The following is a 15,280-nucleotide window of genomic DNA, read 5'->3' as shown; positions in this document are numbered from 1 at the left end:
AGAAATGTCTTAATCTGTTTAAAAATTGTCATTTTTACAATAAAAACAAAAATGTTTTGAAGTGTAAACGAATTCGCAAAACTCAGCCAAGCGAGATTTCGGAAATATTGTTTAAAAATGGCGGCAAAGGTGGCATTGTAACTAGGGAAAGTTGTTTACATCGACTATTTTGTAAGTGTTATTAACTTATTAATTTATGACTGATCATGTCACTATGTGATCATAAATTTAGCTATGCTAGTTGTGTTTTATACTGAAACTATGACCTTGTCAGATATATTTTTCTAACTAGAATAAACAAACACATTTTCGATCTTCACTTGTCAGTTCATTTTTTGGCACATTATCAATAATATATCCTGTTCCACCGAGATTATGTAGGGCGGGGGTTGTACCAAATTCCTTCGGATACGTTTATAACTATCACACATGATCAAAAATATTTCTCAAATTTCCCCTAAATACGTATGAATGTAAATATGGAATACACCATATATGCATTATAAACATTGTATATTTATTCTATAGTTCTATACTGTATAGCCTACACATTACCAATCTCTTATAATTGCAAGCTTAACATACATGTTATTTATACGGCTGTTAAAATATTGACAAATATATAGACGTCTGTTATGATATATCTCGTATATTCATTTGGTTTTCTAAAAATATCCTATGTATAGTATGTATATCAATTTTATAATGGTTTATATATATTTGATTTTGTATATTTTTTTGATGTCATTCTAATTTTACTGTTTTTGCTTCATTGTATTTACAGTACTTTGATTATAAGAATTTTCAAAAATTGTATTGCTGTACAACTGTGTACGAATGCATGGTTATATCATTTGTAAGATGTTGTGTTGGACATTAGTCTTGACTGTATTCAACTGAACTACTCAAACACATCCGAATTCAATCCACATGTTTTATTAACTGACTCAATACTGAACCCTCACGTGCGAGTGTTCCACTTACGTATACATGGGCAATAACTAGCTGTAATTGACTTATAGCAAGCATATCTATATATATAGGTATCACTACACTACATAAGAGTCCCTGATTGCAAATTTGTGTCTTCACAAATATCTTGAAAATAATGAAGACGTGACATATTTGTTGTAAATACAAAAATGAAATGGTTTTTAATTTCAATTTGTATCACAGTTACCTCATGTTTTTTACATGAATTATATAAGGTATATATTTAAAGATGCTCAACCGGTGACAGAACATAAACAATACTCATTATTAATTACTCATCTAATTGATGATTAATCGTGGGTATGTGTTTGTAACTCTAAGAAAAATACTAAATTATCTGCTCCTAATATTACCATATGTCATCTTCCCAAAAAAAGTGCACATTGGTCTGTCTTTTTTTAAAATTTGCTTTGAAATTTAGACTAGTTCATTGATCAGTCATGAAATGTGTTTACATGATGTAGAAGTCATAAAATTGTAAATAATAATGGTTTGTGGTTTATTTGCATTCAGATTTGTTTGAAAAATGCTTATTATCAGTGTGCTAACATTATTTTGATGGACATTATACATGATAATAACTTACTGAACCCTATTTAAAAACTATTTTTTCTGTCACTCAATAGGTGTTCCATGTATTTCTTTTAGCAATTATCAATTTTATGTCTGTATCAGTTCATAACATGAAAATACATGCTTATATATCGGCAACAGTGGTTTAAAGTCAAATTAAAAAAAAATCCTAAAAATAGGTCAATGTTCTGTCAACATTAATGATGCTAGCAACATGTTTTATTTTATCAGCGGTTCCACTGTGGAGCATCTTTAAATACAAGTAGTGTCAGGATGATTGACGTGTAATTGATGATCAATTTTCCCCCCTCTTTTTTCAGAAATATGCCTGGTGTCGTGAAGAAGACGGTAGTCTGCTACATCTGTGGTAGAGAATTTGGGTCTTCTTCTGTTTCAATTCATGAACCTCAGTGCATGAAAAAATGGACTGCAGAAAACAACAAATTGCCCAAAAGTCAGAGAAGGAAACCTCCGGTGAAACCAGAGTTTCTACCATCGATTGGAAATGGTGGAAATGATAGAGAGCGTTTTAATGAAGCAGCTTGGCAGAGTGCACAGTCACAGTTACTGCCATGTGAACATTGTGGCCGTACATTTAATCCAGACAGACTCGCTATCCACCAAAAAGGATGCAAAGCAAGTAGGTATTTCAAATACAAAGTTAATATGAGTCAGAGAAGTGATATCAAAGGTATGTTCTATGTGGATAGCACAGGATTGTTTCAAAGCTTTGTCTGTAGGATATATAAATTGTACTTCAAATAGTAAATATGCCTTTGGGTCAAGAAAAAATCCTAACTGTTTAGAAAAATAGATTGTTGATTTAATCAGGTCAAGAAAATAATCCAATCTGTATAAATAAATATAGTCAATTTTTCAATGCAATCTGCCGCTTGATTAAGACCCACACAATCAAATACAGTAAGATGAAATAGAATTAATTATCGATTTTAATAGAAAAGGGGACAATTAAAGATGCTCCACCACCAAAAAAACATAAGCATAAATAATACTCATCATTTAAACATTAACGGATGTTTAATCCTGTGCATGTATATATATATATATATATATATATGTCTAATTAACACAATAATGCTTATAAAAATTTTCATTTTGGTGCATGTATAATCAGTTTTCATTCCATATAGGGCATAGTGCCGTGGAGTTTTTAAGGGATGCATTTAGTTAGTTTTAATATTTTTATACTAAAGTAAAATGAGAAGCTCAAACTTTTCAATGATATTGAAATGGTGTAAAGTAACTCAAAGTAGGTTTCGTAACCAAAGAAAAATACTTATTTGTCAGCACTTGTTTTTGATAGAGAAAAAATATCATTCGTCAGCGATATAGAATCTTTAAAGGTGACAAGTATTGTAATCAAGTTGAACGCAATAAACAAATTATTAAAATTGGAATTTATTTTACCGTATTCAACCCAGTAGATGCCAAAGGAAGGTTAAAAATAAAAAAAAATAAAAAGGATAGTTAAAAGCCCACTGCATTTCCAAAACAATTTTTTTTTTTTTTTAAACAATAAAAACATATTAAGAAAATTTGTACCAGTGGCCTAAGATGAGGTTATGACACCAATCAAATGCTCATCTAAGATTTCCTGCGTAATCTATGTTAAAGTGAAGAATAATTTTGCTGTTTACTGTCTCAGTCTGGCGCAATGATAGTAAACTAATGTGCGGTGATTAGGATGACTGCCGGAAACATTACAACCTGCATTATGAAAATTAAAAAAAAAAATATTCTAGTAAAAATTTTCAGAAGTTAATGATATAAAAGTGTATTATTAACAGAAAGCTTAGCTAATGACTTTAATTTGCAACTCTTCAAAATGATTAAACTCGTTTTACATTCCCCTTTTAAAGTTTTAAAATCTATAGGTGTTTTGAAAATGTAGTGGACCTTTAATAGGACCAAATTTGGGCTAATCTTGTGCAAAATTATTGCTAGGAGTAAGTCATTAATCAATTTACAAAAGAAATCAAAGATAGGTATAGAGAAACCTAGTACACAGTTTTCATAGTTACAGTTTGTATTTAAGTCTAAAATTTAATCTAAATGAAATTGAGGCCTCAACAAGGGGATAGGATGCTTATAGGATTAAATATGGTATAATAACATTTTAATCTCTTTGTTTTACAAATTCTTCTCATGTTTAAGGTAATCCAATGCAGTTGAAAGTTAAACCAGGAGGCTCAGGATCTAACACAAATGGTGTTGAACCAGTGGAACAGAGTCGACCGAAAACTGTAAAACTGTCTGCCCCAAAAGTCTTACATAAAACAAACGCTGTAGATCTGGAGAAACAGTCAACCAGAGACAAGACTGTTCCACAGCAGAGAAGAAGCACTAGTCCGCCATCTTCTGAAAATGCTGGTACCCCAACACCAACAGGCCCTGGCCTACAGCGGGAGGGAACATACACATCCCCGAACCAGAAGCCGCAAACGGCTAAGCCTGTTGATCCTGGTCCTGGTTTTGTTTTATGTTATATTTGTGGTAATAAATACGGATCGAAGTCCATAGATATACATGAACCACAGTGCCTTAAAAAATGGAATGCAGTGAATGATCAATTGCCAAAAGGTCAGCGTCGGAAACCACCTAAGAAGCCAGAGGTCATAACGGGTGCTGGAGGTAGCTATGATGTTAATGCTATGAACGATGCTGCCTGGCAAAGCGCTCAGAGCCAGCTTCTCCCATGTACCCGATGTGGTCGTACTTTTGCCCCGGACCGTCTCGCAGTTCACCAGCGGGCCTGTAAGGCCCCTCCGGGTGCTGCTAAACAGCCTGCATCATCCGCAGGTGGCAGTAGTGGATCCTCCATTGGCAGCTCTAGTGCCAGTAGTGGACAAAAGTCACCAACATCACCAACAAAATCTAAAGGTGCTCCAGCTGGTCCGCAGTTTGTATTGTGTTACATTTGTGGAAGAAAGTTTGGAACAAAATCTATATCCATCCATGAGCCACAATGTCTGAAGGCATGGGAACTAGAGAATTCACAATTACCAAAAGGACAGAGACGTCCTGTTCCGAAAAAGCCTGAAGTGTTGAAAACAACAGATGGTAAATATGATGTTGATGCGATGAATGAAGCAGCATGGGAGAGCTCCAAAGCCCAGCTGATACCTTGTGGCAACTGTGGGCGAACATTTGCACCTGACCGTCTTCCTGTTCACCAGCGAAGTTGTAAGCCCAAGGGTGGGGCAGCAAAAACAGATGCCTCGACCCCAACCCCTTCACCTCTGACCTCTGGGGGAATGATGGGAGGCAATACCAAGGGAGGTTCTCCTCCTAAAGGCGGACCAAGAACAGTGGTCTGTTACATCTGTGGGAGAGAGTTTGGAAGTAAATCTCTACCAATCCATGAGCCGCAGTGTTTAGAGAAATGGAAGGTTCAAAACGACCAACTCCCAAAGGAAAGACGACGCCCACTGCCCAGGAAACCAACAACTGAGGACGGAGCCCCACTTACAAGGTAGTTTTGCTTACAACTAAAAGGCTGTTGATTAACACTGATCTTAAAAAGATTGTAAAAGAAAATACGACAATAGAAAAAAATATAAATTTCAATTGCAATGATCATTGATAATCACTGTAGTAATAAATACCCAGTACAAATTTTTAGCGTGTTGAAACCTATTTTGTCTTTGCATATTACAGAGTTACCTTTCTTACGGGTAGGTATGTATTATGACGTCATTACTTTGTGAGTGAAATTCATGTAATTTTTAGCTCTCCTAGAGTTCTGCATGGATTGTAACCAAATTTGGCCACAAACATCCTTGGGGGAAGGGGAACAGAACTTGTATAAATTTTGGCTCTGACCCCCTGGGGGCAGGAGGGGCGTAAATCCTATAAATCGCTACTTGTCCTAGAGTTCTGCATGGATTGTAACCAAATTTGGCCAGAAACATCCTTGGGGGAAGGGGGAAAGAACTTGCATAAATTTTGGCTCTGACCCCCCCGGGGGACAGGAGGGGCGGGGCCCAATAGGGGAAATAATGGTAAATACTATAAATCGCTACTTGTCCTAGAGTTCTGCATGGATTGTAACCAAATTTGGCCACAAACATCCTTGGGGGAATGGGGATAGAATTTGTATACATTTTGGCTCTGACCCCCTGGGGGCAGGAGGGGCGGGGCCCAATAGGGGAAATAGAAGTAAATCCTATAAATCGCTACTTGTCCTAGAGTTCTGCATGGATTGTAACCAAATTTGGCCACAAACATCCTTGGGGGAAGGGGAAAGAACTTGCATAAATTTTGGCTCTGACCCCCTGGGGGCAGGAGGGGTAACCAAATTTGGCCACAAATATCCTTGGGGGAAGGGGAACAGAACTTGTATAAGTTTTGGCTCTGATCCCCCGGGGGCAGGAGAGGCGGGGCCCAATAGGGAAATAAGAGGTAAATATTCAAATTCCTTCAGAAAAGAAACAATGAACCTGTATTCAGAACATGACTTGACATTACAAACCAGGTGAATGATACAAGCCCTCTGGGCCTCTTGTTTCTGAAAAGTGTGACGTTATACTCGCAAAACATGACGTCACAATTAATACCCACCCACAAGGACAGATAACTCTGTAATATGCAAATACAGAATTGGAAACTCATGCATGATGTCTCTTTTGATCAATAAGTCATAACCCCTGAGATTCCAAAAAATGTAATATGAAAGAGGTGAATTATTTGACTTTTATTCCTTTTGGTCATTATGCAATTTCTGTTTAGAGTAGAACTGTCATTCAGGACACAAATTTATAAGCCCCTTTTCTCCAAGTTTGTTACAAAGAGGCATTACTCTGAAAAGAAGGAGGTATTTTGTTCCGATATAGATTAGGCACATCTACATGGGGGTTACCATTTAATTACTGTATACAGTATTTTAGTTGCTATAAAAGTTTCACAACCTTGACCTTGTAATTACCCGCTCCCTGACTTTGTACGGGCATTATGATAATGACTTTATCACATATTTAAAGAAGCAGGCCTTTATTTTACAAAACTAATGGGCTCTGACATGGTACATCATAAGGAATCTTTTTGAAACAGGGAGCAGATGAATGAAGCTGCTTGGGAGAACTCAAAAGCTCAGTTGATTCCGTGCGAGAATTGTGGACGCCGCTTTGCTACTGACCGATTGGACGTTCACCTGCGATCATGTAAACCGAAGGATGGGAGTCCACCAAAGCCAGCTAAACAGGTGCATTAATGCAGTGATTTTTCAGGGTATTTCAGGAAAAAAGTTTTTGTAACAAATTGGGAATTTTTAATCACAAAAAGAGCAGTTTTGGAAAAAGTTACCCATTACTAGTACTGATCATGGTATTATCAGTGATTAGATATTGTAAAACAGTAAACCGTTTCATTTTATCAAAAGCTGACGACCATAACAACAGTTTTAAGGATTAAACAATGAGGGAAGAGCTTTTTGGGTTTGTTTGAGTTTCAGAGATTTGATTTGGGAATTTTTCATTGTAATTATATACTGAAATACCCAGTATTTTTATAACTTTCATTTTCATAATTATAGAGTTTCTTATGAATTAACCTCAGAAAAATAGTTTATTCATTAACATTAATTTATAATTCATATAAAATACTGATTCATGGAAAAGGTTTCTGTTAAACACATTTTAATATCATTCACTCCTGAAATTTCATAATGAACTCATTAAGTCTTTGATTGGGAAAAGCCTAAATGGTGAATGACATAAACATACTTGCTAACTTTTTGAAATTCCTGTATATTTTGATCCTCAAGAATTACGTCTATTAATCTAATCGAGAGTCTCCCTCCGAAGTAGGGAGGGTTTGGAAGAATGCAGAAACATTATATATCAACAAATCTAGAGTCTAGTTCAGATGCATTTGTAAGTTTGTATAAAGGTATATTTTTTAGTAAATTTCACACTATAATATAAATTACCACAAACTTCACAAGTGACACAGCTAGCTCAAATGATATGTTGAAATTGAATATTTTACATTTACTCTAAATAGTTTTTTTTTTTTTTTTTTTTTTTTTTTTTTTTTTTTTTATGACAGGCGGCACCTCCTCGTAAGCCTAACTTCATGGTTTGTTATATATGTGGTCGTGATTTTGGTAGTAAGTCAATCTCCATACACGAACCCCAGTGTCTACAGAAATGGTCTGTGGAGAATAGCAAGCTGCCTAAACACCTGCAGAGGCCGCTACCTAAAAAACCGGAAGTACAAAATGTTTCAGGTAAGTATTTTTTTTTTATATATGTAGCATCTTTATATACACTGTAAACCAGCTTTCTTTTACAGCTTCTAAATTTTGTGATCTCTATTTTAAAATATGTTTGCAAAGATTTAGGTTCACAGATTTAAAAAAATTGAATCAGAGTTCCTATTGATATAAATGATAGTGTTAATTTGCAGAGATAAACTTTGACAAATTGACTTGGATTAATTCATTACCACAAGTCCTCCATCTCTGGGTTGCAAGTTTGAATCCTACGTGGGGCAGTTGACAGGTACAGTTGAACTGACCACTGGCTGGTGATTTTTCTCCAGGTACTCCAGCTTTCCTTCACCAACAAACCTGGCACATCCTAACATGACTCTGGCTGTTAATTAGGATGTTAAAACTAATAAAACCCAAACAATTTCATGGAAAGTAACAATGGAAATTTTTTGGGGAGGGGATGTTTTCAGTGTTTCGGGTGGGTAGGTTGGAAAAAAGAAACAAACAATATTATATTTTAAGCCTCCTCTCACTGTTACATGTGAATCTTTTAGCTTAAACTAACTAGTAAACATATATATGTAAATCGCAAATTGTCCTCCATACCCTTAGAGTTACTATGATACTTTCACTGTCGTAATATACACCCCTAGCTAGACTATGTTATAGCAAAACTGAAGGCAAATGAGGAGGTAGTTTGGTCTTTTGATGGACATGTACATCAAAAGTCAATGTATAACAGCTACATAAAGTTGCTTTGAAGTTGCTGTAATCAAAGACAATCTCTGCAGGCCTGTGATTTGTCAGATTTCTTTTCCTGAACTGCTTTCAGTTTTACTAAGGGATATAAGTCCAAGGTGGATATAAGGACAGTGAAAGTAATGGAATCTGAAGTATCAAAGATACATGAAAATATGAAAAAATGTCTCTTTTTTTAATCTTAAAATTTCAGGACAAATTTTCAAGTTATAAATATATCATGATTTCATTAATTATGAACATGGACCATGTGACTTATCAGTGACATCATGGGTAAAGAATGGTGTCGTTGATCAGTGGTAAGCATTGCTGGAGATCACTGATGATATCAGTCGAAACCACAGGAATGAGTAGATATAATGGCGGTCATAACTGGCCAGTGTAATAATATATATCATTATTATGTTTTAAGAAATTTTCATTTATGTGCATGCATATTTATAGAGATAACTAAATAACCATGTTTTTCATTTATGTGCATGCATATTATAAAAATAACTTCATAACCACCAATCTCATTATTAGGAACTGGTTCGTACAATATTGAAGAATTCAACCAAGCTGCATACGAGAGTGCTATGGCTCTACTTGTCCCATGTGATAACTGTGGCCGTACGTTCATGCCTGACCGACTCACTGTCCATCTGAGAAGCTGTAAGCCCAAGCCTCCCAAGGAAGACTGAAGTTTGGGAATTATGTGAAAGGATGTCTTATTATTACAATATTTAGTGTTAATGCACGCTTTGTAACATCCATACAGATATTCTTATAGATAGATGACAATATCTTGGCTAGCCAAGAGTAACGGTTTGCCAACTTTTCTCTTCATCATGAAGAATAGAAGAAATGTAGGCAATTAGACTAGCAAAGATGAGATGACAAACACTTTGATAGAAATATAAAATGGTATTAGAATATCAGATATTGCGATAGTTGCATGTACATGTATATGAATTGTATTCAAAATTTTACACTGGAGCTATGCAAAAATACATGTGACGGCAGTTCTATAAGTGAGTTTATGTTCGCATTTAAAATTAGAGTAAATACTTGTAATAGAAGTTTGACAAGTTATTTGAAGTTTAACATAACTTGGATTTTTTTAAATCTAAGCATTTTGTGACTTTAAATGAAGAATGAGGGCATTTAAGTTAAAACAGTAAAACTTCTTATTTTGTTAATGTAAATAATTTACTTGTATTACCATGTAATGTATAGAAAATCTCCCTATTTAAATGGTTGACACATATATATTTTGATCTAGCTGGAATGAAGATCTGCTATTCCTAAATCTCAGAAGAACGTATTTTCTTTAGGCATCATCTGATTATTGTTTTTGGTTTTTTTAATTATCATTTTTATTATTAAGTTTTTATTTATTTACAGTGTATTTATTTACAGTGTATGTATTTATTTATATTATTTATTATTATTTTGATTTATTTATTTCATTATTATACATTTATTTATTGTAAATGAAAGTATTCAAAAATTTTATCCAAAATATATCACATCCTTGTACACCTGTAATATAATACATTCTTAAAAAGAATATTTTCGACTGAAATCAACAGACGTGTCAATAATTTCATGCATTTCATAGGGTATAGAATCTTGAATTTTGAGTGTCACAATTCAGTTGATTATATTTAATTTAGTCACTCAAGCTGCCAACATTCTTACTATACAATTATACTGTTATTGTTACAGAAAAATTGTTTTTTATTAAACTGGGTACCGTATTTAAAAATCTGTATTGAACCATTTATTCAAATACAGCTTTTGTGTTATTTATGAACAATATCATGATGAATCTTTATAATTGGCATACATTAATTACTTCTTCTAGAAATATTTTATTTAAAAGTTATTATTCAAATGTTGTGACACAAACAAATATATTAACACGCTATGACAACTTGTATCTAATAGTTTAGTGTACACATAGCCATATGTCTGGTTTTGTAATTTAATGAGTTTTAGTATCTTAGACATGGCCTTTTAGTTCTTGAACGACTAAACCATATCAAATTACTTTTATTTAATAATAAGAGTACAAAAAGTTATGGTTTTGAGACAATAATGTTCATGAAACAGATTTTTTTCAAATGATTTTAAAAATGCAAATGTAATGTTATTTTAAAGATGCTACATTGCCAACAAAATGGTATTTTTTCTCTATCAAAAACAGATGCGGACAAAGCAGTAGTATTTCTGTTACAAAATTTATTTAATTTACGTTTCCACAATAAATATATTCAAAATAATTAATTGCATCCATGGTACTATGCTAAATATGCAATAAAGTGCTGATTGCCGTCAACCAAAAGCAAAATTAATTATTTTATATCTATTTCTGTCTTAATTAGGCATATATTGACATGAGTCAACACCAATTATTGTTCAAATGATGAGTATTGTTTATGCTGTTGGTGGTTTTGTATCTTTAAAAAAAAAATGTAAGTGCTCAACTGCATCTAAAGTGCTGAATCCAATGTTCAATACTAGACTTATACTTATTTAAGTTATTATATATTAGCATAGATTTATTATTATAATGTTAAAGTCACCTATCAATAGTCATCCTGGAGACTTGATCCAGGGGTTACTATCACTGTCGTTATATCCACCCCTGTACTATGTATTTACATACTGAATGCTTTGTTAGCAACAATAGATGTGACAGATAATGTGGTCTTGTGATGTAACTCAAAATAATTGAATAACAACACACTGTGTGGATTTGATGTTAATGTACTGTACATATATATAATGTACTGGAATAGATAATTATATTTATCCTTATATAAAGGATATACACGTTTTATATATAGCAATACCTTTACTTTATAATTTTAAAACCACATGTGACTAAATCAGGCTTTTAATTTCCTGTCTTGCCATCTAATTATGTTTTTTTTCAATATTTAATGAACACTTCATTCTGACCTATCAGAGCTCGAGGTACTTCCCCATGTTTCACAATAAATCTAATATCAATTGATATGAATATATATTAGTGCTTGGAAGTTGGTGCGATTCCTGTTAAAGAGTATTCTTACAATCTATTATATATACAGTTCAAATTTACCATTTACCAATCAATATACCAGTAAATACAAGTTCAAAAATTCTCTTCCATTGCATATGCTCTGCTCATCACATATTTATGATAGAAATTGTCAATACAGTACATGTATTGTAAAAATGATGTGATTCTGATAATATTTTTGCAAGAATTCTAAAAATAGATCTGAATACATGTACAATTGTAGTAAAATACTATATAACTTGTATGTGCATCCTTAATTCTAAATTGTATGTGATACATGTACATATATTTTCATTGGTTTTCTTTAAATGCTGAAGAGTATAGAGGATAAGTACAGATGTTATTTATTGACTTAATATACAGAGGTAAAATTATTTGTTTACATTGTTTACCTGTTGGATGAAACCCATTGTTGAATCTTATGATAATGTTTTTAATAATGTTTCAGAATGTATTGTTGATAATTATAAAAATTGGTCTAAATATTTGTTTTCTAAATAGAAAAAAAATATTGTTAAAAACTATATATAATAAAAAGGTGTAAGGTTAATCTCATTCAGTCTATCAAACACATAGCAGATATTCACAAGTCCATCGTGGTTGGTCCATTTCTCCAGTGGATGTGTGTGAAGGAACCAAGGAAACACCTCATCACTTTTTCATGATAAAAAGCCTGGGTTTTTCAGGATACAAATGCTTATTAACGTTTAGGTGATATATCGCCTGAGTTACAGAGTATGCTAAATTACTGAATTACCAGCTGACATCTGATTCACCATGACATTTCCAATGTTGTCTATCAATTTACCTTAGATTTATTTTGATCTGAGCCTTGATTGCTACAACATTTTTCATGACCTCTAACCCTAGTTTGACATTGACCTGTAACAATATTTTCCATAACCTTTGACCCTAGATTGACATGTTCCTAGATTTCCCATGACCTCTGACCTAGATTGACATTGACTTTGATTTTACATATAATGATGGAAATTAGAGGTGTATATTTTGGGTATGCTACCCACTTACCCATAGTATGGTGTAGATATGTAAATATATATTGTTAATTTTACCCAAGTTATTGTAATTATTTAAATTGATATGTTTTTGTTTAAATTATTATATTGTTAAATGGTGTGCTTGATTATTGATAGTTTAAGCAATGTTATATTTTATGACTGTGATAAACAACATATCAGATATGACCTCTGGGGTACAATGTGATAAACAACATATCAGAGATGACCTCTGGGGTACAATGTGATAAACAACATATCAGAGATGACCTCTTGGGTACAATGTGATAAAAACATATCAGATATGACCTCTGGGGTACAATGTGATATTAAACAAAATATCGGAGATGATCTCTGGGGTACAATATGATAAACAACATATCAGAGATGACCTCTGGGGTACAATATGATAAACAACATATCAGATATGACCTCTGGGGTACAATATGATAAACAACATATCAGAGATGACCTCTGGGGTACAATGTGATAAACAACATATCAGAGATGACCTCTGGGGTACAATATGATAAACAACATATCAGAGATGACCTCTGGGGTACAATGTGATAAACAACATATCAGAGATGACCTCTTGGGTATAATGTGATAAACAACATATCAGATATGACCTCTGGGGTACAAAATGATAAACAACATATCAGATATGACCTCTGGGGTACGATGTGATAAACAACATATCAGATATGACCTCTGGGGTACAATGTGAAAAACAACATATCAGAGATGACCTCTGGGGTACAATGTGATAAACAACATATCAGAGATGACCTCTGGGGTACAATGTGATAAACAACATATCAGAGATGACCGCTGGGGTACAATGTGATAAACAACATATCAGAGATGACCTCTGGGGTACAATGTGATAAACAACATATCAGATATGACCTCTTGGGTACAATATGATAAACAACATATCAGAGATGACCTCTGGGGTACAATGTGATAAACAACATATCAGAGATGACCTCTGGGGTACAATGTGATAAACAACATATCAGATATGACCTCTGGGGTACAATGTGATAAACAACATATCAGAGATGACCTCTGGGGTACAATGTGATAAACAACATATCAGATATGACCTCTGGGGTACAATGTGATAAACAACATATCAGAGATGACCTCTTGGGTACAATGTGATAAACAACATATCAGATATGACCTCTGGGGTACAATGTGATAAACAACATATCAGATATGACCTCTTGGGTACAATATGATACCTAGATGTGTTACCTATTTTTTATCCCTTTGAGTGTTTATATTTATAAATGTGAAAATAATACCCACCTGACCCATTTTGCACTAACTAGTTTACGAAGGATGAAATGGAATTAAATACCAGAAGAAGAAAAACAGTTCAACTACCTGCTGATTTTTATTTTTTTTTATTAGTTATTTATTTCTGTGATATTAAATTGAATTTTAGATTATTCAGATTAAATGCCTTCTAAATCTTCTTTTTCACAAAAAATACATATATATATCCAGGGTCAAAAGGCAAATTCTATTAAATCAGAAAGGGAATAAAAACTAAATGGAAATGGCTTAATCATCAAAATTAATATGATAAATAGAAATGAGTGATTCTGCGTTATTTAAATTTTTCAATTAAAATAGTATTATTTTCTCATAAATAAGTACCTTAGTCTCACAAAATCTGCATAGCTGATTTCAGTAGCAACTTTCACTGACTCTAATTTAGTAATTGAAATTTCAGATAATTGCAATTATTACGGTTTGAAAGTTTTAGATTAAAGTCTTTAGGATATTTGGTAAATAATGATTTATTTGAAGGTGCTGTTAACCTGATTTATTATGTTTGTTATTGAAATTCTTCTTGCATGATTTAATTTCTCTGTTGATTGATAGGATTTGACAAAAAAAAATAGTTTAATATATTCGCTTTTGAATCCGAGTCTAATACCAAGTAGCAAGTTATATTTTGCAGGCCTGAACTTCTGTAAATCAATATTTTCTGATTAAAATGAGAAAATAAAATTTCAGCTGATAGAAATTTTGTGATTGACTGTAAGAGTATATATATTTTTTCTGCCACTAATTATTTTGTGGGTGAAATTTTTGTGACCACACCCCATGTTCCGCAAAATCCCGAAAATATCCGCACGAAAATTTCTGGCTACGTACAGGATTTATTCTCATATCCTTAAAAGTATACACATAATTAATTATTTAAAAGTAATTTTTTATTTTAAAAAATAGTTGCTGGATCCGTTTGATTCATAGAACTGCTTATGATATATTTTGGTTTGTGCTTAAGTTTGAAATAATGATAAGATTACATGCAATTAGTTTCAAGAAATCTCTAGATTGTAGAACCCACTTAACGAAATTGAAATAAAACACCACACAACCTCATATGCTTGTTTTGTTGTAATATTGTCATGTCCAACGATTGTATGGTACCAATTTAACATTTTTGTCGAACACAATTGCCAATTTAAAAACATGATGGTAATAACGGCTTAGTTTGCAGATAATATGTCAAACATATCTCAACGACTTCAGCAATGTTACCGAAACATCAGACGAATAACGTCAATGCCTGAAGGGAGTCCCATAATATTCATGATATGAATGTGTCAATGTCGGTTAATCACATCG

General features: G+C 33.2%; 1 protein-coding gene across 1 annotated transcript; it reads left to right on the top strand.

The window, feature by feature from the left end:
- Window positions 1-71: 71 nt before the first annotated feature.
- Window positions 72-15,034, top strand: LOC138333603 (zinc finger protein 474-like). Its single transcript, XM_069282082.1, has 6 exons — window positions 72-171; window positions 1,887-2,206; window positions 3,742-5,059; window positions 6,637-6,787; window positions 7,633-7,813; window positions 9,083-15,034. The coding sequence occupies exons 2-6, from the start codon at window positions 1,891-1,893 to the stop codon at window positions 9,238-9,240; spliced, it is 2,124 nt and encodes a 707-aa protein (XP_069138183.1). The 5' UTR covers window positions 72-171; window positions 1,887-1,890; the 3' UTR covers window positions 9,241-15,034.
- The last annotated feature ends 246 nt before the right edge of the window (window positions 15,035-15,280 follow it).

Source organism: Argopecten irradians, chromosome 10, assembly GCF_041381155.1.
Source record: "Argopecten irradians isolate NY chromosome 10, Ai_NY, whole genome shotgun sequence".
Classification (NCBI taxonomy): domain Eukaryota; kingdom Metazoa; phylum Mollusca; class Bivalvia; order Pectinida; family Pectinidae; genus Argopecten; species Argopecten irradians.
This window is presented reverse-complemented; position numbering and strand designations above follow the sequence as displayed.